Here is a 26,602-nt window from a genome sequence, read left to right on the forward strand (position 1 = left end):
CAGATGAAACATCATAACTTGGGCTATGCTTCAAAAGAATACAGGACAAGAGTAAGTAGGTAAGAGTAGAACATATGAAACTGGCCATGAGTTGTTAATTGTTGAAGCTGTGTAATGGGTACATGAAGGTTCATTATACTACTGCCTACTTTAGCGTATGTTTGAAATTTTCCATAATAAAAAGTTAAAAAAGACAACAGAAAAACCTTTCAAGCCTCCCTTAAAATGGGGACTAAAATTTGATAACAAAAACATTTAATTGGAATAATATCTTTTTTTTAAACCTATTTTTTTAAGTTTACTTATTTATTTTGAGAGAAAGAAAAAGGGAGAGAGGGAATCCCAAGCCGGTTCTACACTGTCAGTGCAGAGCCTCATGTGGGGCTTGAACTCACAGAACCATGAGATCATGACCTGAGCTGAAACCAAGAGCTGGATGCTTAACCAACTGAGCCACCCAGTTAGCCCTTAAGTTTATTTCTGCAGGGGGAGAGAAAGCACAAGCAGGAGAAGGGCAGAGAGAGAGAGATAGAGGGAGACACAAAACCCGAAGCAGGCCCCAGGTTCTGAGCTGTCAGCGCATAGCTGGACGACATGGGGCTTGAACTCACTAACTGTGAGATCACGACCTGAGCTGAAGTCGGATCCTTAACCAACTTAGTCGCCCAGGGACCCCTGAAATAAGATCTTTAATAAAAATAGAAACTCTGAGAATTACTAAAGAAAAAAAGTACCTCTGAAGAAAATGTTGATATATGAGAAGCTTATTGATGGGATTTTTATTTTTACTGACCTGATTGATGAGACTCAGATATTCTTAATGTTCCTTTTATTTGACTACACTTTAAGAGTAGTGACTAGGGGTGCCTGGGTGGCTCAATTGTTAAGCAGCTGACTTCGGCTGAGGTCACGATCTCATGGTTCATGAATTCGAGCCCTGTGTTGGGTTCTGTGCTGACAGCTCAGAGCCTGGAGCCTGTTTCAGATTCTGTGTCTCCCTCTCTCTCTTCCCCTCCCCCGTGTGCACGTGTGCTCTCTCTCTCTCTCTCTCTCAAAAAAAAAAAAAAAAAAAAAGAGTAGTGACTAATTCTTATATAGCTTTCTGTTATCCAGTACCTTGTATAGTATCTTTCAACAGGAGGCACTAAAAAAAATATTTACTTAATGAATGGATTAATATTTTTACTATAATCTTGCTCAAGCATCTTCCAAATACTGTAATGATTATTACTGCCTGGTATCCAAAAACAGTTTACCTGACATGGTATTTAATTACATATTAAATAGTACAGGGGTATATATATATATAATCAACCAGTGTCCAAGAAAATTACAAGATCTCAAGAACTTTTTATTTAATTTTATTTTTTAAATGTTTGTTTATTTTTGAGAAAGATGGGGGCAGAGAGAGAGGGAGACGGGATCCGAAGCAGACTCTGTTTTGATAGCAGACAGCACAACGCGGGGCTCAAACCACGAGATCACGACCTGAGGCGAAGTCGGACTGTTAACCGACTGAGCCACCCAGGTGCCCCTCAAAAACTTTTTAAACGGTGATAACCTGCATATCTTTTTGTATCTTTAGAATTTTTAAAAATTTCAGAAAATTGAACCTATTTAAAATACACACATGAAAGTAAACTTCTAAAACGAGTGGCAAATAAACAAATGTAGCGAGACTTACCTAGCAGGGGGAATCCCCCTCTTACAGAGGTCCACCCGCACTCTCTCTCCCACATGTCTATAGATCTCCACCACAGCCAACACTGCCGCATCTCTCACCTGCCAAAGAATTCAGAAATTTAAAAAAACAAAACAAAACAAAACAAAACACCTTAGATGAAACATAATAAAATACTTCACCTCAAGGCAACATTATACTCGCACACCAACTTGAAGCTCTCAGTTGGTTTTAATGCTTCTAAACCCCTGAAAGATTTTGGCAGGTCATTAACAAAAACCAAGAGGGCCTGCAGAGAAACCTCTAGAGAAACCTTGTAAAAGGTTCTGTAGAAACCTAAAACATGTAAATAAAAGCTATTAACGTGGCTTTTAAAAAACCTTCTATTTGTAATAAGCCTGCATAAAAGCTGCCGGTAACTGTATGATTACAAATCATTACTGCCATTAATATACTTTCCTGGAATAAAACTGCCCTTCAAGAATGTGGTCCGAACCCAACAGTCAATAATGCGCAAAGCATCATTACTCACAATGGTCAAAAGATGAAAACAACCCAAATGTCCACCTATGGATGTATGTATAAAGAAAACGTGGTATACACACACAATGGAATATTATACAGCCTTAAAAACGAAAGGAGGAAGTCGGACAAAAGACAACACAGAAGAACCCTGAAGACGTTATGCCAGGTAAAACATGTTAAATACAAAAGGACAAATTATATGGTTCCACTTTCGTGAAATACCTAGAGCGTAACAACTCACAGGAGAAAAAGTAGTATGTGGTTGCCAGGAGCTGGAGGACTGAGGGGAATAGGGAGTTCTTGCTTAACAGGTACGGGTTTGGGAAGACGAAAAAGTTCTGGAGATAGACTGTGGTGATGGCTGCACAACAGTGTACTTAATGCCAACGAACTACACACTTAAAATCAATTAGAATGGCAGGGGCGCCTGGGAGGCTCAGTTGGTTAAGTGTCCGACTTCGGCTCGGGTCATGATCTCGCGGTTCGTGAGTTCGAGCCCTGTGTCAGGCTCTGTGCTGACAGCTCGGAGCCTGGAGCCTGCTTCAGGTTCTGTGTCTCCCTCTCTCTGACCCTCTCCAGCTCACACTCTGTCTCTCTCTCAAAAATAAACAAACATTAATAAAAAATGACCAGAATGGTAAATTTTATGTTGTGTATATTTTACTACAATTAAAAGAAAAAAATGTGGCCTCAAGACAGGAATTTGGAAGATGGCCGTATTTTCCATGCCCAGCCCACCGCCAAAAAGCAAATGAAGAGGAAGTAAAACTCTACAAACCTCCAGGGGCAGAGCCAGGCCTAGTAGCAAGGAAAACCTTATCCAGGGTTATTCCAAATGCCCAGGCTGTGCCAAAAAGGTTACAGTCAAGATTCAACTCCACTAGGACGGACAGGATCCAGAATACTCCCCTTTTATGCCTAGCACACGCAGCTCAGGTAAACTTCTAACAAGGGATATACCACTGGTACAAACTCTCGTTAAACAGGGTTCTGTGGCAAAAAGTTGTTACGCAGCCACTTTCAGGAATGAAGAAATGAGGCTGACAACCTGTCCTCACGGTTAAGTGCAGGACTACGGAAAGGAAGGCTCTTTGCCACTCCATCTTTCAAACCCGAGAACTATCCTTTCAGCACCACACATCCTTAACGCCAAACGAGTGACAAACTTAAGCAACTGAAGTGAATATAATGTGTTCTCAGGAAGTAACTGGTGGATTTTAAGAGCAAAATGACATGAAATCTTGATTTCACAACCCCCTCCACCCTCCCTCTTCTTTTTTAAAAACGGAGTAAGAGCCCTAAGAAGAAGAGGTGGCCAAAAAAGTTAGTCAATGCTTGAATGTAAATAAAATTTTACCTGACTGTTGGAATCTCCAAATAAGACACACAAATGTGGTACCAACTTGCTGAGGACTAGCGGCCGAGCCCCAAAACTAAATAAAATTTGAAACAAAATAAAGAGAATTTGGTTTTAGTCAAACAGTAAACAAACTATACTTTCTTCTGGTTTGTATCAATAAGACGAATATGGTGCACAGCACGGGCACACATCATTAAAACATGAAGGATGTGAGACACAAGCAAAAACTAATTCTAAACAATGTGAAATATGCAAAAGTGAATAATCATGACTGACAATGAAAACTGTCGACACATGATCCAACAGAACAAAATGTTCAACCGATGGCACTCTTAAACCTAGCAACCTATCAATCGCTCATGAAAATTTGAGCTTTTGCTTTAAAATAGTGATATTTTTAGATGCTGTGTCTCCAATAAATTTGCATTCCAATAAACCTTTATTTATGTTTATTAATATTTTGATGAGGTCATGGGTTGAAAGCAAATGACAGGAGAGCCAAAAACCACAAAAGTTGTGCAGACTGAATGCACTTACAAGCTCTAGATGGCAGAAAGGACCACAGAGGAGTAAAAGAAAATAAATCAAGGTATAGTTAGAATAAAGGAAGTAACGCTACAGGAAAAGTTGAAAGTTACAATAGATCACCTATCTTGTTGCATAGAACTTGAGCACATAATCAAGAAACGGAACAAAAGCCCTGGCTTCCCAGTTTTTTGGACTGGAGTTGTGAGCTCTGTGTTATCTATGCTTCAGAGCTCTACATAATGCTACCCAATTCACCGTCTAGCTACCTGGCCGAATCTTGGTCAGTCTATGATTTTGGTAACTACTCACAGTGGTCTAGAAAACCTAGGTGGGGGAAATAGCTACAATATCTGAAATACCACTGAGTTAAAAACAATGCCCAACTGGGTCCAGAACAGAAGAAGATCCTAAGTTATACCAGCATTCCTGTTATATGACCATCTATTTTGGGTAGCAACTATTACTCAACTTATTTAAGAAAAAAAGAGAAACACTTATCACTGACTAGTTGTTTTAAATTAACATACACATAAAAAATTAACAGCCAAAGATATCAGATCAAATAAAAACTCTCATACCAGAGATCAATTAATAACTCATTTAAAATTTATTTCCATAGCTTTCCTTGAGCTTTACAAAATGGATACTATTTTTTCTTTTTAGCAAAATGAAAAACAAGTTGACTATTTTCAATAATCATAAAACTTACACGTTTAAGGTTTCAATAAGACACAGACACACGCCTTCTCGAGATCGAAAATTCTTGTGCTTAAAACCAGAAGTCAACTGTTCCCAAATGTACTATTTGAAGGAGAAGTAAACAAGAATAACAAAAAATTAAATTACTCATGCTTTAATCTTTTATCTATTCCCAACCTTATCACCAACTTTCATGAGAACTCAATTTTCCCATCAGATTTTACTTCTCAGTTTTTCTAAGCCAATTTGTGCTAGCAGCATTGCTCTCACCCATTTTCTAATATTATAATCACATTTTTTGGTTTTTATTTAATATCTTTCACTTTAGATTTCAATTATTCTCAGAAAAACAATGTCCAACACCTAAAAACCTTACAATTTCCATGCACAGAGAATTCTAAGCTTTAGAAACCTTTGATAACAATGCTACCATTATAAGCCCAGTAGTCCAGTAAGCATTCAAAATGTCTAATGTTGCCTGGCAACTACTACAGACTGTTACATGGAACAGGATTTTTCAACATTTTATAATTCAGGCTTTTCTCCTTCAGCACTGGATCCAAATACAGAAACATTATTTGGGTAAGTCATTTTATTGCTGCCTACTATAATTCTCTTTTGTAAAAAGGATACATAAACCTATACAGATAATCCAACTTTATTTTCCAAACATACAGTCAATTGTCTCAATCAGTCCTTTCTCTGCAGTTAGAAACACCATCCTTTCCATTTATTAAATTCATGCATGCATACACATATACGCGCGCACACACACACACACACACACACACACACACACACACGCCCTTCTCTTCCTGGACTCTATTCAGCTCTACTAATATTACTCTCTGCCAAACTTTCTAGAAGGTAACCTGGAAGTTTACCTGGAAAACCTGAAATGTGAATAAGCTGATGCAGCCCCACCACCTCTGGAACACCAGTCTATATAAATACTTATATTTATGTCCAAAAACACACGTACAAGGATGGTACTTATAGTACTATTTATAATAACACATCAAAAGGGAGTTAAAATCTGAACCACTAAGCAAGTGCTGAAGGATACCCACCAAACTATTAGCAAGGACTTCATTCTAAGGTGTAAAATATCTCGGCCAACAGTTTATTTTTACAATTGAACACTCTTTGGATGTTTTTCTAAAACGTATGTAATACATAATTTTAAAACTGTATTCTAAGTGATAACACATTGCATATATTGTAAATTCTGATTTTTTCTACTTAACATGAGATATTCTATAAATCTTTATTTACATGTCAATTTATTTTCAGTCTCCTTTCAAAACATCTCCCTAAGGGCTAATTTTTTTTTTTTTTTTACTATATTCATAACACACAAATCAGTGTCCTAGAATATATGCTTTATCTAATTAGTAACCACCTGTTTAAATAAAAAATTTAGTTCTTGTCACTGTAAAAGTCACAGTAATTAACACAACATTCAGTAGTTCTCAAAAGGAGCTTTCTCACTGAACACTGTATAACCTGCAGGTAAGAGAAACCAAAGAATAATATATTCAGCATATTGTCCAAGTAACAGAATCTGAGTCGGCTTTATAAAAAATGCCAAAGAGTAGAAAATAGGAAAAAGCAAAACAACACAATGTTAAACACCGACATTTTACTTTAAATTTCAATTTCTTTAGAGCATTAACAATGATTCACTGTTTCCAATTTCAGCTTCCATGTCCCTGGAGGCTTCCATGGCTCGCTGTGATTACCATCTATCTATCCTGATATTTCACCACTGATTAGCAAAATCGAAATTTAAAAGGTAGGCCTACCATAGGTGCTGCTACTTGATCCATCAGCTTCAATATCAGAGTCTGAGCTTCGTCTCGAACCTTGTCTTTGGCATCTCCCATTCTGTCTATTAAAGCTACAATAACTAGAGAAAGGCAGGAGGAAGAGAGTAAATATTTATAATTCATCTCCATTATAAGCTATATTTTACAAAATTATAATCAGCTCGTTTCATAAATGAAAAGTTACCAGGTAAGCAAATTATTTTCTTTACTCATGAGTCCAATAAAAACTAACGGAGAAGGAAGGTCCAAAAGTATACTTACAGCATGATATCCACTTATGACAATGTTCAAAAAACAGGCAGGACTAAACACTATCCTATTTAGAGACGTGTGTGGCTAGTCAAGCTCTACAGATCAGCGAGGGAATGGTCATCCGAAACGTCATGTCAGTGGTAACGTCTGGTAGAGGGAGGGAGGGGTCAGTAGGAAATGCAGAGAGGAAGTAGCTACGATGGGAGAGTTCTGGTTTCTTGACCTGGGCACAGGCAGGTGTTGGCTTATGATCACACGTCTGACAGGCACTTTTATGTATGTATGACATATTATTCTGACAAAAATAAAAGCCTAGGCCCCCGGGATTACAGTTTTTCTCTACTATGTCCAAGACTGTGGCACTGTTTCACGCAAGGAGGCAAGAAAGGCGGGTGAGAGTCTATTCTTGGAGAGTTTTCATGAAAATGGCTTCTGTAACTGTAAGTCAACAAAGAACCACAAAGAAATGACATCTGTTGAGGGTGAGGGTGAAGGGAAAGGGAGGTGAGGGCAGAATTCAGAGGGTACAGATTCTAAAGTTCACTCATAGGGCAAAAATCTCTCACAGTCAAAATTATCTTTTTGTAATCCCTTAAATCACCACTGCCCCTTGTGTGGTATTACAAGGTGTGAGGCCACATTACTCTCCTTTTGTCTTTACTTTCTCAGCTCCTAAAGGTTTACAGCAGTGCTCACCCCAAAAGGTGACTAAACATTAAAGAGAGAATACAGTTAAACAACTTAGAGTGAAGGGCACTAAGTAAGTACTCTGTGTGTCACCTGCCACCCCCATCATCCTCCATGTTGGACGGCAAAGAAATTAACTTGTTTCTCTTTTGACATGATAGCTATAGCCTTCCTTTCCCTGAGGCAGTGAAGGTTGAGGCCTAGTTTAAATAAGGGAAGGAAGAAGAAATAAGATAGAGAAAGGGATTTTCTCTCATTTATTTATACACAATTATAATTAAGTGTATACATAATTTGATGCAAATATATTCTACAATAAACACTGTCTACAATATAACAACCAGACTGATTTAGTAATAATAAACAACACTTAAGGAAAAAAGAAATTACATTATTTTTGGAAGAAAATTAGACTATAGTGAGAAGCCCACTATACCAAATGGAATATTATCCAAAAACCTAAGCTTAATCAAGGAAATGACTATAAGAGAACAAAGTTCTTGCCATAAAATCATAAGCCTAATCATGAGGCAACCGAAGTACCTGTCAGCTGGAACAATATAAATACTTCTCATCTTGCTTAGATGTATTGTTAACATTAGAGAAAACCATTGACATCTGTAGGACTGGCTGTTGTGGGACTCTGGTTCTGATAGCTTCTGAGAGGCAGAAGATAGTAATAAACACTTAATAAATGTTAGATATTATTCCGTACTAAGCATTGAATTATCTCATGTCAACCTCATAACAGCCCAATTAAAGAGAGTAGGCTCATTTGATAGAGAAGGCCCAAAAGGATTAAATACCTTGCCCAAAGTCACAAAAATAGCAAGTTGAAACCAGGACTTAAATAATCCACACAATTAGGTCCCAGTTATAACTACTTCCATTTACTTGTAATCGATGGGTTCTATGTGTGTGTATCTGTGTCTGTGTGTGTTAACAATCACACAACAGGAGTATGAAAAAAAATATCCACGGCATTCTTGAGAGGTGGGATTTAACTCCAAAAAGAAAATTAAAATGTTGGCCCAAACCAGGGCTCACTTCAAGACAAAAAACTAAACTTTTATAGAATATAAATAGCAAAAACAACTTGACACTACATAAACATTTTATTATAGTTATTAAACAAAAAAAAATCCATAAATTTTTTGCATTAGAGTTCCTTTTTGATATTCTCTTGGTGTGAAACAGAACAAGATTTTATTCCTAGTTTTACCAGTTGTTAATTATTTAAGACCGTAAACTTCTCTGAATTTGAAAGTTTCCTTGTCTATAAAATAAGGAGGGGTGCAGGCCTATACCTCACATGACTAGTGACAGAATGACATAAAACTGGAAAAAAAGAAACGAAAACAAAACCCACTTGTGCTAAGCCCATAATAAGCATTTGGAAGAGTCAACAGTCTACCCAAAAGATCTGTACGTATTATAATGACCACTGAATTATCATTCAACATGATGGATATTCAATAGATAATTACGGGACTCCAAAACAGAGCTTTTTACCGTGCAGCCAGTAAGAACCTGTTACACAGACTGGAACCTGAACAGTGAAACACCGAAGAAGTTCAAAGCACAGCTAGTCGTATGTCTTATTCTCTTAGCACTGTACGAGACACAGACCATCTTGCATTTTACGAGACGCAAGAGTGATGAGCAGGTAGCCCGATTATTCTAATACTCTTTCTGCAATTCCATTTTGGGTTAAAACTATCTGTTTAAAATTTGTAAAATATGAGATCCTTTACTGAATTCAGTTATCATAAAACCAGGGCTGGTGATCATTGTTAAATGTAAATCGGATATATTTTTTTGTTTGAAAACCTTATTTTTCCACAGTATCTGTGGCCACAAAAGAAATTTTAAATATTTTACATCAAAAGAGCCCATACTCTTTCTGGAACTTTGTCTAAAACTGAACATCAATCTCAATTTTCCTAAAACATCTCTTCACTTTTAATGTAAAAAGATAAAAAAAATACCTTTGATAGTTAATAACCTAAGTGTACCGAAAGACAGTATCACTCACATCAAGTTACATACATCTAAGATGACATTATTTAAAAAAAAAAAACCTTCAGGGGCCCCTGGGTGGCTCAGTCGGTTAAGCATCTGACTTTGGCTTAAGTCATGATCTCGCAGTTTGTGGGTTTGAGCCGCACATTGGACTCTGAGCTTACAGCTCAGAGCCTGGAGGCTGCTTTGGATTCTCTCTCTCCCCGCCCCCCCCCCCCCCCCCCCCCCATAAACACACGTCAAGGGCTCCTAAAGTGGTTTGGCTAAGGTACAAAACAGAGTAAAACAAAAAAGCTAACCCTGGGCTCTTCATTTAGTACTGTACCTCCTTAAGAGTACACAGAGGGGCACCTGCGTGGCTCAGCTGGTTAACCCTCCAACTCTGGATTTTGGCTCAGGTCGTGACCTCACAGTTCCCAGGTTCAAGCCCTGCAGGCGGGTTTGAGCCCTGCGGGCAGGCTCTGCTGGGGATTCCCGCTCTCCCTCTCTCTCTGCCCCTCCCCTGCTGGCTCTTTCTCTTTCTCTAAATTAAAACAAAATGAAATATATACTGCCTATCTTGTGGAGCTATCATACAAGTTAGAAATAATGTGGGGATAATGTTTTATACACGTAAAGTTGATAAAGCCCAATATGGGTAACAAGTAGGCAATATACACTAGCAAAGCAGTGATGAAATTTTCGTTACACTACACTGACTCTGAATTAATAACAAGTTTGAATCTCACCAAGGAAAATGATGGACACTTGGGGTTCAAAGTGAAAATGATACTAATATTAATGTACACAAATAACCATAAAGAGTAGATGAGAAGACAGAAAAAAAAACTACACATACAAGCCTATATACATATATGGAAAACACATATGAAAAATAATAAAAGCAACTTAATGTAATTCATTGACTATTTAACAGTATAAGAACTAGAGAGTAAAGAAAAATTCAATTTCAGTATATGTGCTGCCGAAGAGAGCACTGAGTAAAGAAAAATTCAGAGTAGGTTGAGGTGGATCTGAAAAGCTCCCAGACACTGAAATCTGAAGTAGGTCTTTTAAAGAGAAAGGACGGACCATGGGAAAGAGGAGACGATTTCAAAAGGAAAGAGCAGCACAGCAGAACCATGAGCGAGTTAAGCCAGAAGTGCCAGGAGCGAGCAAGTTACTAACTAAAGTGGAGAGAGTACTTGCGGAAGACCGCTGATAAAGAAGGCTACTAAGACGTAGCAGGGACGTACAGGCTGAGAGAAGCGGACCGCCACCAGAGGAGAGCAAAACAGAGGTTCTGAAAGCAGGACAGTCCCGGGAGGCAACAAACTGGGATTCTGGTCCCGTTATTCCTACTGCCTCATTATAAGGAGTCGGTGCATCAAACTCCATGTGGCTCTCCTTGCATTTGAAAAATAAGCAAGATACACAATACCTAGAATTACCGTCCGGTCTAAAATACGGTCTGTCACAGCTAATAATAGGGAGCTACTATAGGGCAGGGGTCCCAAACATAAACGCCTACAGTCAGGGAGGTACGGGAAATGCCAGAACTGATCCAGCTCTAGAAAGGGCGGTACTCCAAGCTGGCGGTATTATAACTGCTATCCTCAGGAAGGGGCAAGACGAGAAGGGAGGACTTGTGAAGCAGAAAGCTCAGGACCCATACCAAAGAGAATCTATGACAAAACTTCAGCCAACAAGGAAGTACCTGTGGGGGTGGACAAGCCCTAAATACGAATCTTTTACATAAAACTTCCTGATTTTAAACAATGACTCAAACTGTTTTAAGAAAATACCTAAGTAAAACACATATGCCTAGTTTTTAACATCTATCACAGGATTTTAAGCAGAAGACTGATACGGCAAAGAATCGGCCTTTTCAGAAGACATTCATGCAAAGAATGACCTGGAACCAGGTAGTGATTAAAAAGGGAACTTACTGAAGGGAACTTACTAAGATGCTTCTGCTGAAAGGATAGTTAGACAATAAAAATAAGAAACCAGCAGAATCTGGGGACATACCAAACATGAAGAAAAAGTTGACCAAAGATAATGAGAAAATAAGTGTGGGCATTAGGAAGCGTTAACTTAATCCATAAAAGAAAATCACGGACAGCTGCGATTTCCCTTAACTATTGCTATACATTAGGAACCCAATCTACTCGTCAAAGCGCTCCAAAAGGCACACGAGGGCCACTTGGGTTTAGGAAACAGGTCAGAGGCAGCACTGTAATCCCGACGACTGTGCAAAGAAAAGCAATGCACCACGGGCTCGCACCATACCGCAAACACACTGGAAGTGAGTGCGGTGCAAAGGGCGGCTGGCAGCTCGGGACGGCTCTACAAACTATTTGCGGGGGAAAAAAAAAAAAAAAAAAATTGAGAGTGTTTATAAAATAGAGTTTTAAAAACAATCTGACCAAAGTAATTTGGTCTATTGAATCTAATAATAAAAAATTGGGCCCCGTAGTTTTTTTCCTTTCATTTTGCTGTATCACTTATTTTTACTGTATTTTACAAAATATTGGTCCTGTACCACAGAAGTCTAAAAAGCAGTGCTGTAAGAATATTTAATACGTCTTTTGCTTTTTTTGGTTTTATTTGTCTCAGAGGAAATAGAATTATTTTAATAGGCTTAAAATGTTTTATGTCTAGGCAAACTAAAATACTACGTAGTAGATCTCTGGGCTGTAGAAAATTACTTTTTTTCCATTCACAGAGAACCAATTCTGTTAAAAACCATGAGAAAAAAATGCCAGTATGTCAACACCTACAACGATTTTTAAATAAAGTTAACTTACCCATTACTACATAGGACTTAAATCGTGTTGATAATCTGTCCACAAAGGCACTTAAAATTTCCAATCCCATTAATGATACCTACAGACAGAAAAAATTTTAATGAATACAAACTACCAAAACATTCTTTAGTATCAATATATAATCACTGACATATAAAGATCTTCATATATTACCAAGTTTTTGTTTTTTCTAAGATACATTTTTTTTTTGTATTTTTTAATGTTTATTTATTTTTGAGAGAGTGAGAGAGAGAGAGAGAGAGAGAGAGGGAGAGAATGAATGAATGAATGTGTGCAGGGGTGGGAGGGGTAGAGAGAGGGAGACACAGAATCCAAAGCTGGCTCCAGGCTCAAAGCGGTCAGTAAAGAGCCGGGTGTGGGGCTTGAACTCATGAACCGTGAGATCATGACCTGAGCCTAAGTGTGATGCTTAACCGACTGAGCCACCGAGGCGTCCCTATTACCAAGTTGTTTTTTTTTTTTTCTAAGAACATAAGGAGTTACGGAAACCAATTCAACAATAAATTTCATATTAAAAAATTTTTTTTAAGAATCCAAAAAAATAAGGAGATTGAAGTATTCAGGGGTAAACAGTCATGAGGTTAGGGCCCTCTACTCTCAAATGGTTCAATAAATGCTACTACTCCTACTAATGTATAAATATGCAGGAAGATAAAGGCAAAATGTTAATAACTGGTAAAATGGGTGAAGGGTGTAAAGGTCACTGACTATACTTCCAACTTTCTTCCTGTAATGTTGAAATGTTTCCCAAATGCAAGTTAAAAACTAAGAGCGCCTTTAATTACAGAGGAACTCCAGCTTTTATCTCGGATGGAGACTCTAGGAAAAATACCACTCCCACTTTACAAGAAAAAAAATAATCTGCAGATCTACAATTACTCTTAAATTCATCAGAAAGCTGAAGTTGTAGGATAATCACCTCGCCTGAAACTTAAGGAAAGACAGATGCCCCCAAGGGGAGATGGGACGTGAGCAGTAGGTCACATGTGGCAAAAGACAGAAGGAAAGCCAAGCCGTAGGACAAGCGGGCTAAGCGTTCCGCTGTACGTAACTCATTGTTAATAGCCGAAAGTGGGCCAGCGTGCAAATGTGTAATCCTTGCAGCCACAGACACAAAAGGAGGGACCCCATTTGCAGACTTTTTCTCCACAAACCTCCACCGGACACTATGACTGGAAAAGGGATCTATCTCTTGGTTGTCCGGGTCTCAGAAGAAGACAGCAGCTATCTCTGCAGGAAAGTCACAGACTTTTCCTTTCCCGTACCGTTTGTAAGAAACAAAGGTATGAAGCCGCTGAGAGAAAGACAAATACTGTCACCCCAGGACACAGGTAAAAACTCACTGCTACTGAATAAAGAGAAAAGAAAAAAAGAGCGCCCTACCTCTGAGGGAGAAGCAGAAAATCACCCCGGGCTCAAATGTTTAAAGGTCTACAGCTGAGGAGGGGCAGGATCTCTAATAAAGCCTCATCCCCTAGACTCAGGGACAAAGGGCTCGTAAGGCTGAAGCTGGACCAGAAAACCCAAGAACACCGCCACTCCCCACAACCAGGCTCGCAAGAACAGCCTAGGAAGCAAGAGCACTTAATCACTGGAGGAGAAAACACGGAGAAAAACCCTCCACGAAGCACAGGAAAAAAAGGGAAGGACTAAAGTGTAGGGTGTTGAACACTGAGCACCTAACAATTTATCCCACTCCTGGGTCTGTATCCAAAGCAGGACACGGATACTCGTATGCCAATGTTCACTACAGCATTATTTGCAATAGCTAAAAGGTACAGGGGCCCACATGTCCATCAACTGACGAACAGACACAGAAAATGTGGCATACGCTCAATTAAAAATGTGGCCAGGGGTGCCTGGGTGGCTCAGGTGGTTAAGTGTCAGACTTGAGTTCGGCTCAGGTCACGATCTCATGATTCATGAGATCAAGACCCACCATGGGCTCCACGCTGGGGGTGGAGCCTGCTTCAGATTCTCTCTCTTCTCCTCGTCCTCCTTTTCCTCCAACTCAGGGGGAAAAAAAAAAAGTTTGGCCATAAATAGGACTGACTGGTACATGCTGAACATGAATGAACCCTGAAAACATTATAAGTGAAAAGAAGTCACAAATGGCCAAATGTCATACGATTAAACTTATAAGAAACGTCAAGAATGTCCGGAATCGATGAATTGTACACTTCAAATAAATAAATTGTATAGTATGTAAGCTATATCAATAAAACTGTTAAAACATAGTTGAAAATCTACAAATAGACTCACAGACTTAACAGACTTTACAGATGATAAAAGCAGTATCTCAAATCAGCAGGAAAGACAAGCACACTTGGTAAGATCTCACTTAAAAAGATCTATCCCTAAGATACACTAGCAAAATTATTAAAAACATGCAGACATTATTCATTGCAAGAGACCGGAAACTATCCAAACATTCATCAATATGAGACAGAGTCAATAAATTATGGTACATCCACACTCTAGGGTACTGTAACACTTTAAAAATGACTACTCTCCTAATTCTGCTGTGCAGTAATGATATACTGTTAAGTGAAAAAAGCAAGTTGGGGCAATGTGTATATACACAAAGAGGGCTATGAATAGACACAGTTACTTAGAAATGTTTATTAAAAATAACAACCATGAAAAACCAATCAGGAAAAAAATTAATCATTAGGAATAGGCTATAAGTAATAGAGAAAGAAACCAAGACTATTGTGAATACACCTTATTTGTAGCAATAACTAGTTTCACTGAAAATAAGTGAACCTAAATGTATACCGAATTATTATTATAACCACACAGATTTTCAAGCACAGCAATTTGATGATCTCTCTCCAGGGGGATAAACACTAAACACAACAACAACTCTGCAAAAAAGAAACTTCAATGCTTTTAGAAATCTTGTTGGCTGAAGGAGATAGAAGACATACAGAAATAGGAAAGACTGCAGTCCGGAATCTGAATTAGAATCACTATAAACTCATGATGTATTTTTCTTTAAAACTAAAATAAAACCGAACCCTATTCATCGACAAGAACAATGAGTCCCACTGGCACTCACACTGCATTTTCCACATACTCGTTCCCACTAAAAAGAACAAGAGCTTCTTGGAGAAGCGGCTGATCCCAGGGCAGGAGCAGGAAATAGGACATCTCACGATGCCAGACAGCAAAGATACTATCAGAGGTTACTAGGGCCGTGCCAAGATAGGACAGTTTGAGTATTAATAAGGATAATAAGCGCACCGTCTTGAAACACATCAGATGTGCTTAAATACAAGAATTCGTAACGACGAGAACTATGTGGCCGATATTGGAGGATGCTAGAAGGCCACCCCAGTATTCTGACAATTAGTAAACAAAAGGAAAGAATCCTATAAATTACAGGTGTACCTCAGAAATATTGTGGATTCTGTTCCAGACCACTGCAACAAAGGGAATACTGCAACAAAGTGAGTCAAGTGAATTTCTCCATTTCCCAGAGCATATAAAAGTCATGTTTACCCTGGACTGAGCTCTATTAAGCATGCGATAGCATCATGGCTCTAAAAAGTACACACCTTAATTAAAAAATACTTCATTGCTAAAAAAACGTTAACCATTATCTGAGCTCTCAGCAGGTTGTACTCTTTTGGCTGGGGGAGGGTGGCTGATGGCTACTGACCGAGCCGGGGAGTGACTGCTGAAGGCTGGGGAGGCTGTGGCAGTTTCTTAAAGTAAGACAACAGTGAAGTGTGCCACAACTGGCTCTTCCTTTCATGAATGATTTCTCTGCAGCATGTGATGTTGTTTGACAGCATTTTACCCACAGAACTTCTTTCAAAATTGGAGTTGATGTTCTCCAACCCTGATGCTGCTCATCAGCTGCTCAAAATATGCAATATTTTAAACGTTTGCTGTCATTTCAACAATCTTCGCAGCATCTTCAGCAGGAATAGATCTCGTCCCGAGAAAAGCTTTTTTTTTGGCTCATCCATCAGAAGCAACTCCTCATTTGTTCAAGTTTTATCCGGAGACTGCAAAGTCAGTCCCGACTTCAAGCTCCATTTTTTTTAAGGTTTTTATTTTAATTCCAGTTAACATACAGTGTTGTGGGAATTTCAGATGTACAACATACTTACTAATTCCACACTTACATTGCCCTGTGCTCATCACAACAAGTGCACTCCTTAATCCCAATCACCTCTTTAACCCATCAGAATATCCTGTGGGAAAAGGACAGTTTCTTCAACAAATGGTGTTGGGAAGACGGGACAAGAACGTGCAAAAGAATGAAACTGGACCACTTTCTTATACCTTACACAAAAATAAGTTCAAAATGGATCAAAGACCTAAATATGAGGTCTGAAACCATAAAAATCCTACAACGGAACACAGGCAGTAACTTCTTTGACATTGGCCGTAGCAACTTTCTAGGTAGGTCTCCTGAGGCAAGGGAAATAAAAGCAAAGAAGCTATTGGGACTACAGCTAAATAAAAAGTTTCTGCACAGTGAAAGCTCCACTTCTAATTCTAGTTCTGCTGCTGTCTCTACCACATCTGAGGTTACTTTCTCCACTGAACCCCTGAAAGTCATCAGTTTCTTCCAAACTCCTGTTTATGTCGATAGTCTGACCTCTTTCCAGGAATCACGAATGTTCTTAATGGCATCTAGAATGGCGAATCTTTTCCAGGTTTGTTCAATTTATTCTGCCCCGCTCCATCACAGGAATCACTACCTATGGCAGCTACAACCTTGTAATATGTATTTCTTAAATAAGACTTTAAAATTACTCCTTGATCCATGGGCTGTAGCACGGATATGGTGTTAGCAGGCACAAAACCGACATTAATTCTTACTGCACAGCTCCATTGTAGCTCTTGGGTACCGGTGCATTGTCATGATCCATAATATTTTGAAAGGAATCTTTTTTCCTTCAATAGTTCTCAGCAGTGGCTTCAAATATTCAGGAAACCGTGTAAACAGATGGGCTGTCCTTCCGGCGTTGCTGTTTCGCTTACAGAGCACAAGGAGAGTGGATTTAACACAATGCTTAAGGGTCTCAGGATTTTCACAATGATGCGAGCACTGGCCTCGACTCAAAGTCACCAGCTACATTAGCCCGAACAAGAGAGTCACCCTGTCCTCCGAAGCCAGGCACCGATTTCTCCCCTGCAGCCGTCAAAGTCCTAGGTGGCGTCTCCTTCCTGATGCAAGGCTGCTCCGTCCACACTGGAAATCCGCTGTTTAGGCAGCTACCTTCGGGGGTCGCCCCAGCTGGGTCCTCTGAGGAACGCTTTGGGACTCCCGTGCTGGCTGTGCTACCTTGCTACCTGTAGGTGACGGAGACGGCTCCTTTCCTTCAACTTCACGAGCCAACTTCCGTGGCTTCCTCACCAATCTCGGGCTTCACGGAATTGAAGAGAGTTAGGGCCCCGCTCCGGATGAGGCTTTGGCTTAAGGGAGCGTTGTGGCTGCTCTGGTCTCCTCTCCAGACCACCGAAACTAGGTCCAGATCGGCCATGAAGCCGTTCTGCTTTCTTACCATTCATGCTCAGTTTCCTTCGAGCACCTTTCCTTTGCAGTCCCAAGTTGGCCGCGTGCCACGAGAGGCCTAGCTTCTGGCCTGTCTTGGCTTTTGACTTGCCTTCCTGAGCTTAATCACCGCTAGCTTTGGATTCAGTGTCAGACCCACGCAACGCCTTCTTTCACTTGAACACGTAGAAGCCGTTGTGGAGCTATTAATTGGCCTCATTTCAACACGGCTGTGTGTCCAGGAACAGGGAGGTCTGGGGGGAAGGAGAGAGACGGGGAGCAGCTGCTCAGTGGAGCAGTCAGCACCACTGCGTGTAGAGACTGAGTTGGCCTTCTCAGATGGGCGTGGTTCGTGGTGCTCCCTAACAATTACGATAGAGCAATTGTAACATCTGAACGTACTGACCACAGACCATCATGACATACTGTAACCAGAAAAGTCTGAAATATTGCCAGGATTTACCAAAATGTGATACCCAGATAACAAAGTGACCAAGTGCCACTGGGAAAATGGCAGCAGTAGACACGTTGCATGCCCGGTCACCGCAAACCTTCAACTTGCACAATAAAGCAAAGCACAACAAAATCAGGGATGCCCGCCTTTCTATTACAAACTATGCCAATGAAATAGAAGTGGAGGCCGGGGCGGGCGCCTGGGTGGCTCAGTGGGTTAAACATCAGACTCGATTCTGCTCAGATTATGACCTCATGGTCGTGAGATCTGCGTGAGGCTCTGTGCTGAACGTGGAGCCTGCCTAGGACTCTCTCTCTCTTCCTCCCCCTCCGCCTTCCACCTCCCCTCAAAATAACTAAATAAACGTTTTTTAAAAAAGGACTAAATGGGAAGTTTCTCTGTACAAAGCATCCTAGTTAATAGGTGACAGAATGACAATTAGAATATCACTGTACAAGCCCTAACGAGTTAAGAGATCTAAGCACCGAACACTGATGATTGCTAACATCATAAAAAGATACTGGCAGACCTTATGTGCCTTCTCAACATTATGTGCCTCCTGAGGGGGAAGAAAAAGAAAGGTTGAAACTGATCAAGCTTTAGGTCCAACTACCAACTTATAGTAAAATACAGAGGAACTAACACTACAGGAGTGAAATCAGCAAAATCACAACTTGTGAAACTCCACAAATAAAGTCCAAGAATTTTTTAAAAGAATCTTGAAAAAGAAATTTTAACAGAGGTAGAAACAAACTCAGAGACTTAATAAACACGTTAACTGAGGGATGGCCTCCCAAAGGTGTTCACATCCTAACCTCCAGGACCTTACGCGGTAAAAAGAACTTTAAAGGTGTGGTAAAGATCTTAAAACGGGGAAATTACTCTGGATTATCCTGGGCCCAATATATCACAAGATCCCACACGAGAGAGAGGCGGGAGGTTAAGCAGAGATGTGGGTACAAAACCGGCAGTCAGAAAGATCTGAAGGTGCAGGGCCCCAGGGTGGCTCAGCAGTGACGTATCTGTTAAGATCTTTTGCTCACTGTAAAAATCGGATTGTTCATTTTCTTATTGTTGGCTTTTGAGAATTCTTTATTTCGGGGGCGCCTGGGTGGCTCAGTCGGTTGAGTGTCCGACTTCAGCTCAGGTCACGATGTCACAGTCTGTGGGTTCGCGCCCCGCGTCGGGCTCTGTGATGACAGCTTGGAGCCTGGAGCCGGCTTCGGATTCTGTGTCTCCCTCTCTCTCTGCCCCTCCACCACTCCTGCTCTGTCTCTCAAAAATAAGAACATTTTTAAAAAATAAAAAAAAATAAACAAAACCCACAAAGATTTGAAGGTGCTATACTGCTGGCTTTGAAGATGGAAGAAGAGGCCATAGGCTACGAAATGGCACGAATTTCCAGAATCTGGAAAACTCTCTCCTCTAAGTTCACCAGAAGAATACAGTCTTGCTGAAACCGTGATTTTTATCCCAATAAAATCCATTCCGTACCTCTCACCTTCAAAACTCTAAGAAAATGAATGTACTATATGTTGCTTTAGGCTACTAAGTGTGTAGTAATTTGTCACAGCAGCAACAGGAAACTAATGTATTAAACATGATGTGGAAATCTTATTTGGATCCTGATTTTTCTTATAATAACGAATTTAAAAATTTGTATGACTTTTTTTTTTTAATGTTTATTTACTTTTGAGACAGAGAGAGACAGAGCATAAATGGGGGAGGGGCAGAGACAGAGGGAGACACAGAATCTGAAGCAGGCTCCAGTCCCCGAGCTGTCAGCACACAGCCTGACGCGGGGCTCAAACCCACAAAATGTGAGAATATGACCTGAGCCAAAGTCACATGCTCAACAGACTGAGCCACCCAGGCGCCCCGTATGATGTTTTTGAAAATTAGAAATTTGACCCTGCATATTTAATACCAAGGAATTAGCTTTTTACATGTGTTAATGGTAGTGAGGTTATGGTAACAATTTTTTTTCAAGAACACTTATCTTTGAGACACTAACTAGAAAGTCTTATTGATGAAACACTGTATCTGTGATTGATGACAAAGTAACGAGCATAATTAGCCATGGACTGGTGTTGTGGGTGGGTCTATTTATTCTGTCTACCTTTAGATATGTTAAAAATCCTTCATAGCTAAACGTTAAAAATTACAGTAAGTGTGATTGCTCATGGTGAAATTGTTCTTGAAACAAAGGACAATTCAAGGCCCACACTCTTTCACTCAACCTCATCCTAAGAGTCTTAGCCAAATGCACCCAAACCAAGCAAAACTAAATAAATGGAAAGAAGAAGCAAAACTATCATTATGGTCTGGATTTTACAGTAGTCCCTACTCATCCCCAGTTTTGCTTTCTATAGCCTCAGTTACCCAAGGTCGGCTGTGATTTGGAAGCAGATAATTCTCATCAGAAGGTCAACAGTAGCCTAACACAATGCCACACGATTACAACGCCCACATCATTAACCTCCCTTCATCTCATCACTTTATTATCGCACATCATCACAGGAAGGGAGAGTACGGTACAAGGAGATTTTAAGAGAGACCACATTCACGTAACTTTTATTGTATTATGTTGTTATAAATGTTCTGTTTTATTATTAATGTTAATCTTTTATGGTGCCTAACATAAATTAAACTTTACCATAGACATGTATTTACATGGAAAAACACAGTAGATACAGGTTCTAGCTGCCGTTTCTGGCATTGGCTGCGAGTCTTGGAAACAGATTCCTCATGGATGAGAAGGGACTACCATATGTACAGAAAACCTAAAAGAATCCACAAATTGCAGAAAAAAAAATGTTCTGAATTATAAGTAGGCTGGCCATAAAAAGTAATACACAAAATGCCATTTCATTCCAATATATCAGAAAGCAAAAATATAAACATATATTAAATATATAAATACAAAAGCATAACAATAAAATGTTACAAATATGAAAGCAAAAATAACATTTTTTAACAGGTAAAAAAACAGAAACTCTAAAAATCAAATTTGGACCTAAGACCAAGCTTAAATTTTAGGGTGTTTTAAAGTCACAAAACTGAGGGCCGTGGGTGGCTCAGTTGGCTAAGTGTTCGAGTTTGGCTCAGGTCATGATCTCACAGTTTGTGAGATCGAGCCCCTGCATCAAGCTCTGCGGAGCCTGCTTGAGATTCTCTGTCTCCCTCTCTCTCTGCCCCTCCCCTGCTTGCTCACTCTGTCTCAAAATACATAAACATCTAAAAAAATTTTTTAAATTTTAAGTGAAATCAGTTAGAGGTTTTGTGTTTTTCTCCATCTACCTTCAGTTGCACTGGTACAGATGTGGGATACGCAGAGTTCGATTAACCAGAACTGCACTTTATCAAATGAGGACCATGAAATAAGTGTGAAGAGGGAGAAGAGAATTAAGAACGAATGTCAGATATCTGGATTGGAGTGATCAAACTCTTTAAGACGGAATACTCAAGGAAAATAAGGTTCGGGATTTGGAGTTCCAGAAGATCACCATCAGCAACAGTAATGCCACTTGTCAAGTCTGAACCAGCAGCAACCACACACCTGTAACTGTGTGGCAGCATTTACAGCAAGAATATGCATTGGTACAGCCACCTAACTACCATTATGTCTTCATGGGTCGTCAGACTGGGACATTTCCTGATCGACATCTACTTTATCTCATCACAAATTACATAGAATTTTCCTCTTTTAGTACAGTTAGGACATTATTGGGACTTTGAAAAATTATATGTACTAGGTATTACGTATAAATTTTATTTCAGGATTATAAGGGAGACATTAAAAGAGGGCACTGAATCTCATGGGTTCAGAATCACTGCCTTACTCAACTTTCATGCACATATACAAGGTGACAACATAAAAGGACAGTTACAGTAAAAAAATAAAAAACCTGGACATTCTTTAAGTAAAAAGAACAGGCAAGATCCATATATAAATAGCTAGATCTCAACTTTTATTTAAGCAACCTAAGAAATGGTATGTTTTAAGAAATTGATAGTTTATAAGAAATACAATCAAGGTGAGGCTGATATTGGAAAGTATCCTTCAAACGGCAAAGGGGCTGTGGTTTCGATCCTGAAAATACTTGAAATCTTAGCACATTACTTAGCTGAGCACTACATAGTTATGATATAAATGCTATTTATTTCTCCATGTTTTGGGGTCAACTTACTGTTATAGTTGCAGATAAACAATACAAAAAAGTACAGCTGACAAATGATAGGATACTCAAGAGTCAGGTTACAGAAAGGCAGAAAAGGAGGAGGAAAACCTTAACCTTCCCTAGGTTCAAGTACCCCTCGACCAATTCACCAAGTGTATGACGGGTGCTCAAGAAAGGCAATGACGCTTAATTCTTCTTTCTGGACCCAAAGGAGGTCCCACTGGCTCTGTCCCCAAACTGCATCTCAAAATCCTCCCCTTTCCAACACCGCTGTGCCACCAACCAGTCTCAGCCGCCTCCTTGCTTCTTCTGGCGCGCCTCTACAGCCCACGCGCGGCAAGGAAGCCACCCCTCCACTGACTTAGAGTAACCCTACAGGGCCCTTTCCACCTGCCTCCTCAATTTCATCTTTCTTAACACCTCTTGCTTGTAAACTCTAGCCATGTTGTCCTTCTTTATCTTCCTCGCAGAACTAGGGCCTACACATTTGCAGTTTCCTCTGTCTAAACCATTCTTCACTCCTACATTTATTTCATGTCTGTACGCAATTTTCACCTCACTTTCTCGACTACCCCCAACTTGTCTCATCTTAGCCTCATTCCATCCACATCAGTTGATTACAATCACTTGTTACCTGACATTATCTACATTGTATACCCTTCTGCCTTTTTTTTTAATGTTTTATTTTTGAGACAGAGAGAGACAGCATGAGCAGGGGAGGGGCAGAGACAGAGGGAGACAAAGAACCCGAAGCAGGCTCCAGGCTCCGAGCTGTCAGCAGAGAACCCGACGTGGGGCTCAAACTCACAGACCGCGAGATCATGACCTGAGCCGAAGTCAGATGCTCAACCGACTGAGCCACCCAGGCACCCCCCACCCCCTTCTGCCTTTCTCTTTCTAATGGGATCTCCATAAGGGCAAGGATCTGACTTTCCCATGTGGGTTTTTTTTTTTTTTTAATGTTTCTTTATTTTTGAGACAGACAAAAACAGAGTACGATCAGGGGAGGGGCAGAGAAGGAGACACAGAATCCGAAGCAGGCTCCAGGCTCTGAGCTGTCAGCACAGAGCCCGACGCAGAGTTCAAACTCATGAGATGGTAACCTGAGCCAAACACTCAACCAGCTGAGCCACCCATGTTCCCCAATGACCATCTATTTAAAATTCCAACACTTGAGGGGCGCCTGGGTGGCTCATTCGGTTAAGCGTCCGACTCCGGCTCAGGTCATGATCTCACAGTCCGTGGGTTCGAGCCCTGCGTCGGGCTCTGTGCTGACAGCTCAGAGCCTGGAGCCTGTTTCAGATTCTGTGTCTCCCTCTCTCTGTGACCCTCCCCCGTTCATGCTCTGTCTCTCTCTGTCTCAAAAATAAATAAACGTTAAAAAAAAAAAAAATTTTAAATTCCAACACTTGAAAGCAATTTGACAATAAATTTCATATATTGAAAAAAAAAATTCCAACACCTGCATCCTGCCCAACACTATTCCCTTCCTGCTGTTTTCTCTGAAGCACTTACCACCATCTAGCATACTGTAGATTTTACTTACCTTGTTTGTTCCCTGCCTCCACTAGAACCTAAGTCCACAGAGGAAAGGATTTCTTTCTCCACTACTGTATCTGAAGTGCCTGAAGAGTGCCTGCTTGTAGTTGGTCCTCAATAAATATCCAAATGAAGTTAAATGAATGAGCTTTGCTAGTTTTCCTCACAGCGGGATCCTCAGGATCTAGACCACCACCCAGGATACAGCACATCACTCAAATTTATGGAAGTCATGATGGCTGTTAAGACGAATTGTAAAGTACTATCAAATCTGAAGAAAATTAGAACTTGCTCAGCATAATTTGAAATTTAAATACAATTCTCTATTTGTGTGTAGGTTCAAAAAATTCCACGATATGCTTTTTTTCAAAAGAGTCAAATAGGTTTTATTGTATCTTGGGTAAAAAATGACGACCTAGTTTGGTAACTTACTTTATAAAACTCAAATAAGAAACAAAGCCCAATGCCCTCTAACAATGCAGCATTCAGTAGAAAGAAGAGAACTAAGGATTCGGGAAGGAGATAGGAGAATTGATGAATTAATGTCCTTAAGGAGGCAAGAGACCACGGAAGCGAGAAAGACCCTTCTTTCATGTAACAGAGCAGATGGCAGAATGTGTGGGCGTAGCTACAAGGGAGTGTGTGGCTAAGGTCGTGGAAGCCTGTGGCAGTTATCTTCTGATTGTGGAAACTGTCTCAAGCTACAGCATCTAGTAAGGAGCATGGACAGAATGGTGAAGAGATGAGAGCCTGCGTCAGATCCTGGATACATTCTAGTTCTTATGGACCAGCTGAAAGGAAAACACAGCACTGAGTGCAGGTAGTGCATAAAGACATTAAAGAAAAATCGGGCTACTGTGGAAGATGGTACATCTGAGGGGTGAAAGGGCCCAAAGCCAACTCACCACGGTCTGCGTAGGTGACACCCTTCGCTGGGAAGGGAAGAAGCAAGCCCTACCAAAGAGCTGACTGTTTCTACAAGAGCCTATGTTACAACATGAAATCAATTCTCTTGAGTGGGTATATGCCACTCAAGTAAAGTTAGGTGGTTTCTCCCAAATGGTACTGATATATCAAATGTTAACTTTTCCTGAAGTTCTACAAAAGAATGACGAGCTAGTATGCAACAGAGCATCAAACTGGTTAATTCTCAAACGGCTTATTATCCTTGTAAAAGTCAACCCCTTCCAAAACTCATGTTTAAGCTTCACCATTAAATCTGCACAGTAGTGGTGTCTGTCTTTCTACTCTATGAGAATAAAGCTTTCAAAGTATAGCCTATTTGCAGGGTTGTAAGTATAAATTACTTAGGAGAATCACTGCGTCCAGAGTTGAACTCGCATTTTAAAGCAACACTGCCACCAGAAGACTCCAAAGAAAAGTAACTGCTAAAAACTACCGTACAGGCTCATTACAGAATTACCTGGTCTCTCAACGTGGCTACATTACAGCCCACCTCCTACCAGCTCTTCAAAAACACTCATTCCTGCTTGTACAATTTTTTCTCGGCATCAGCTAACCTGCTAAGACACAGGTTTCGAATCCGAGTCGGCCCTCAACTACGGTAAAAGGAGTTAACAGCATTTAACTGCTTTCCGTCCACAATAAATGAAAAACAAACACCTAATGCCCTGGGGTCAGCATCTTTGTATTAGATTTAACAGTAAACTTAATCGGGCACCTGATTAAGCTCTAAAGATGCTTTTAGAGACAAAGAGCACAACCTTGCAGACTCAAAATTTATTTAAAAAAAAAAGCAATAAAGAAAAGAAACAAGATTAAGCAGGCTAAACAATCACTAAATAAGGGAGATTGATTTAACACACTCTTTTGAACTTAAAAATATCGTATCCCAATGTCCTCCGTCTCCAAGTAGCGGTGACACAGGGACGTACAAATGCAAAAAGTCTTCGAGCGCTTCGTGTATGCAAATCACCAATGAGTTTGAAACAGGAGGCGAAACGCTGTGTCCTGACGCCAAGTAACTCCGCGTCGAGTCGCGGAATCGCTGAATTTGTCAGTCTTCACAACCGGGGGAAAACTCGGTCGCGGTGGGAACGAAGCCCCCGGCTCGGGGGCGCGCCCAGGGACCCCCCGCCCCCGCCTCGCCGACCCCCGAGCCCACAGGCTTCCCTTCCCGTTCCCGGGGCGGTTCGGAGGCGCCAGGCGCACCCCGGGGGGCTCGCCCGGCGGGACGCGCACGTCCGGGATTAAAGGGCCGGCCCGGGAGGGCGTGCCCGGCCCCGCCGCGCCGCCGCCGCCGCCGCCGCCGCCGCTTACCCGGTAGTTGCTCGAGCCCACCCAGCCGGTGAGCGCGTCGATCGTCTTGCCCAGGCGGCCCAGGTCCTCCTCCAGGTCCGGGATGGCGCCGGGGGCGCCCAGATGGAGCAGCAGCTCCTGGCCGACCTGCAGGCGGCCGCCGACGTCCTTCTGCTGCACCTGGGCGCTGAAGTACTCCATGCCGCGGGGCTCCATGGCCGCCCGCCCGGCCGCCCGCCCGGCCGCCCGCCCGCGGGGGAC

At 40.9% G+C, this 26,602-nt stretch overlaps 1 protein-coding gene and 1 long non-coding RNA gene across 7 annotated transcripts in view; one reads left to right on the forward strand and one right to left on the reverse strand.

Annotated features, from left to right (window-relative positions):
- The window catches only part of CLASP2 (cytoplasmic linker associated protein 2), a 180,103-nt gene extending 153,527 nt beyond the window's left edge, over positions 1-26,576 (reverse strand). For all 4 annotated transcript variants that reach the window (XM_049629088.1, XM_049629086.1, XM_049629087.1 and 1 more), the window contains exons 1-6: positions 26,363-26,576; positions 12,373-12,451; positions 6,599-6,702; positions 4,804-4,895; positions 3,564-3,639; positions 1,685-1,782 (exon numbers count right to left, since the gene is read on the reverse strand). In XM_049629088.1, the coding sequence (XP_049485045.1) occupies positions 1,685-1,782; positions 3,564-3,639; positions 4,804-4,895; positions 6,599-6,702; positions 12,373-12,451; positions 26,363-26,557 (644 nt within the window). In that variant the 5' untranslated portion in view covers positions 26,558-26,576. The remainder of the gene's footprint in view (positions 1-1,684; positions 1,783-3,563; positions 3,640-4,803; positions 4,896-6,598; positions 6,703-12,372; positions 12,452-26,362) is intronic.
- The window catches only part of LOC125921468 (uncharacterized), a 79,930-nt gene that overhangs the window by 36,408 nt on the left and 16,920 nt on the right, over positions 1-26,602 (forward strand). For 2 of the 3 annotated variants that reach the window (XR_007457438.1, XR_007457436.1), the window contains 2 exons: positions 4-59; positions 6,495-6,711. This is a non-coding gene — a long non-coding RNA (uncharacterized LOC125921468). Of the gene's footprint in view, positions 1-3; positions 60-6,494; positions 6,712-26,602 lie in introns of those variants that run through there. The other variant, XR_007457437.1, reaches the window with a different exon arrangement.

Source organism: Panthera uncia, chromosome C2 (genome assembly GCF_023721935.1).
Source record: "Panthera uncia isolate 11264 chromosome C2, Puncia_PCG_1.0, whole genome shotgun sequence".
Classification (NCBI taxonomy): domain Eukaryota; kingdom Metazoa; phylum Chordata; class Mammalia; order Carnivora; family Felidae; genus Panthera; species Panthera uncia.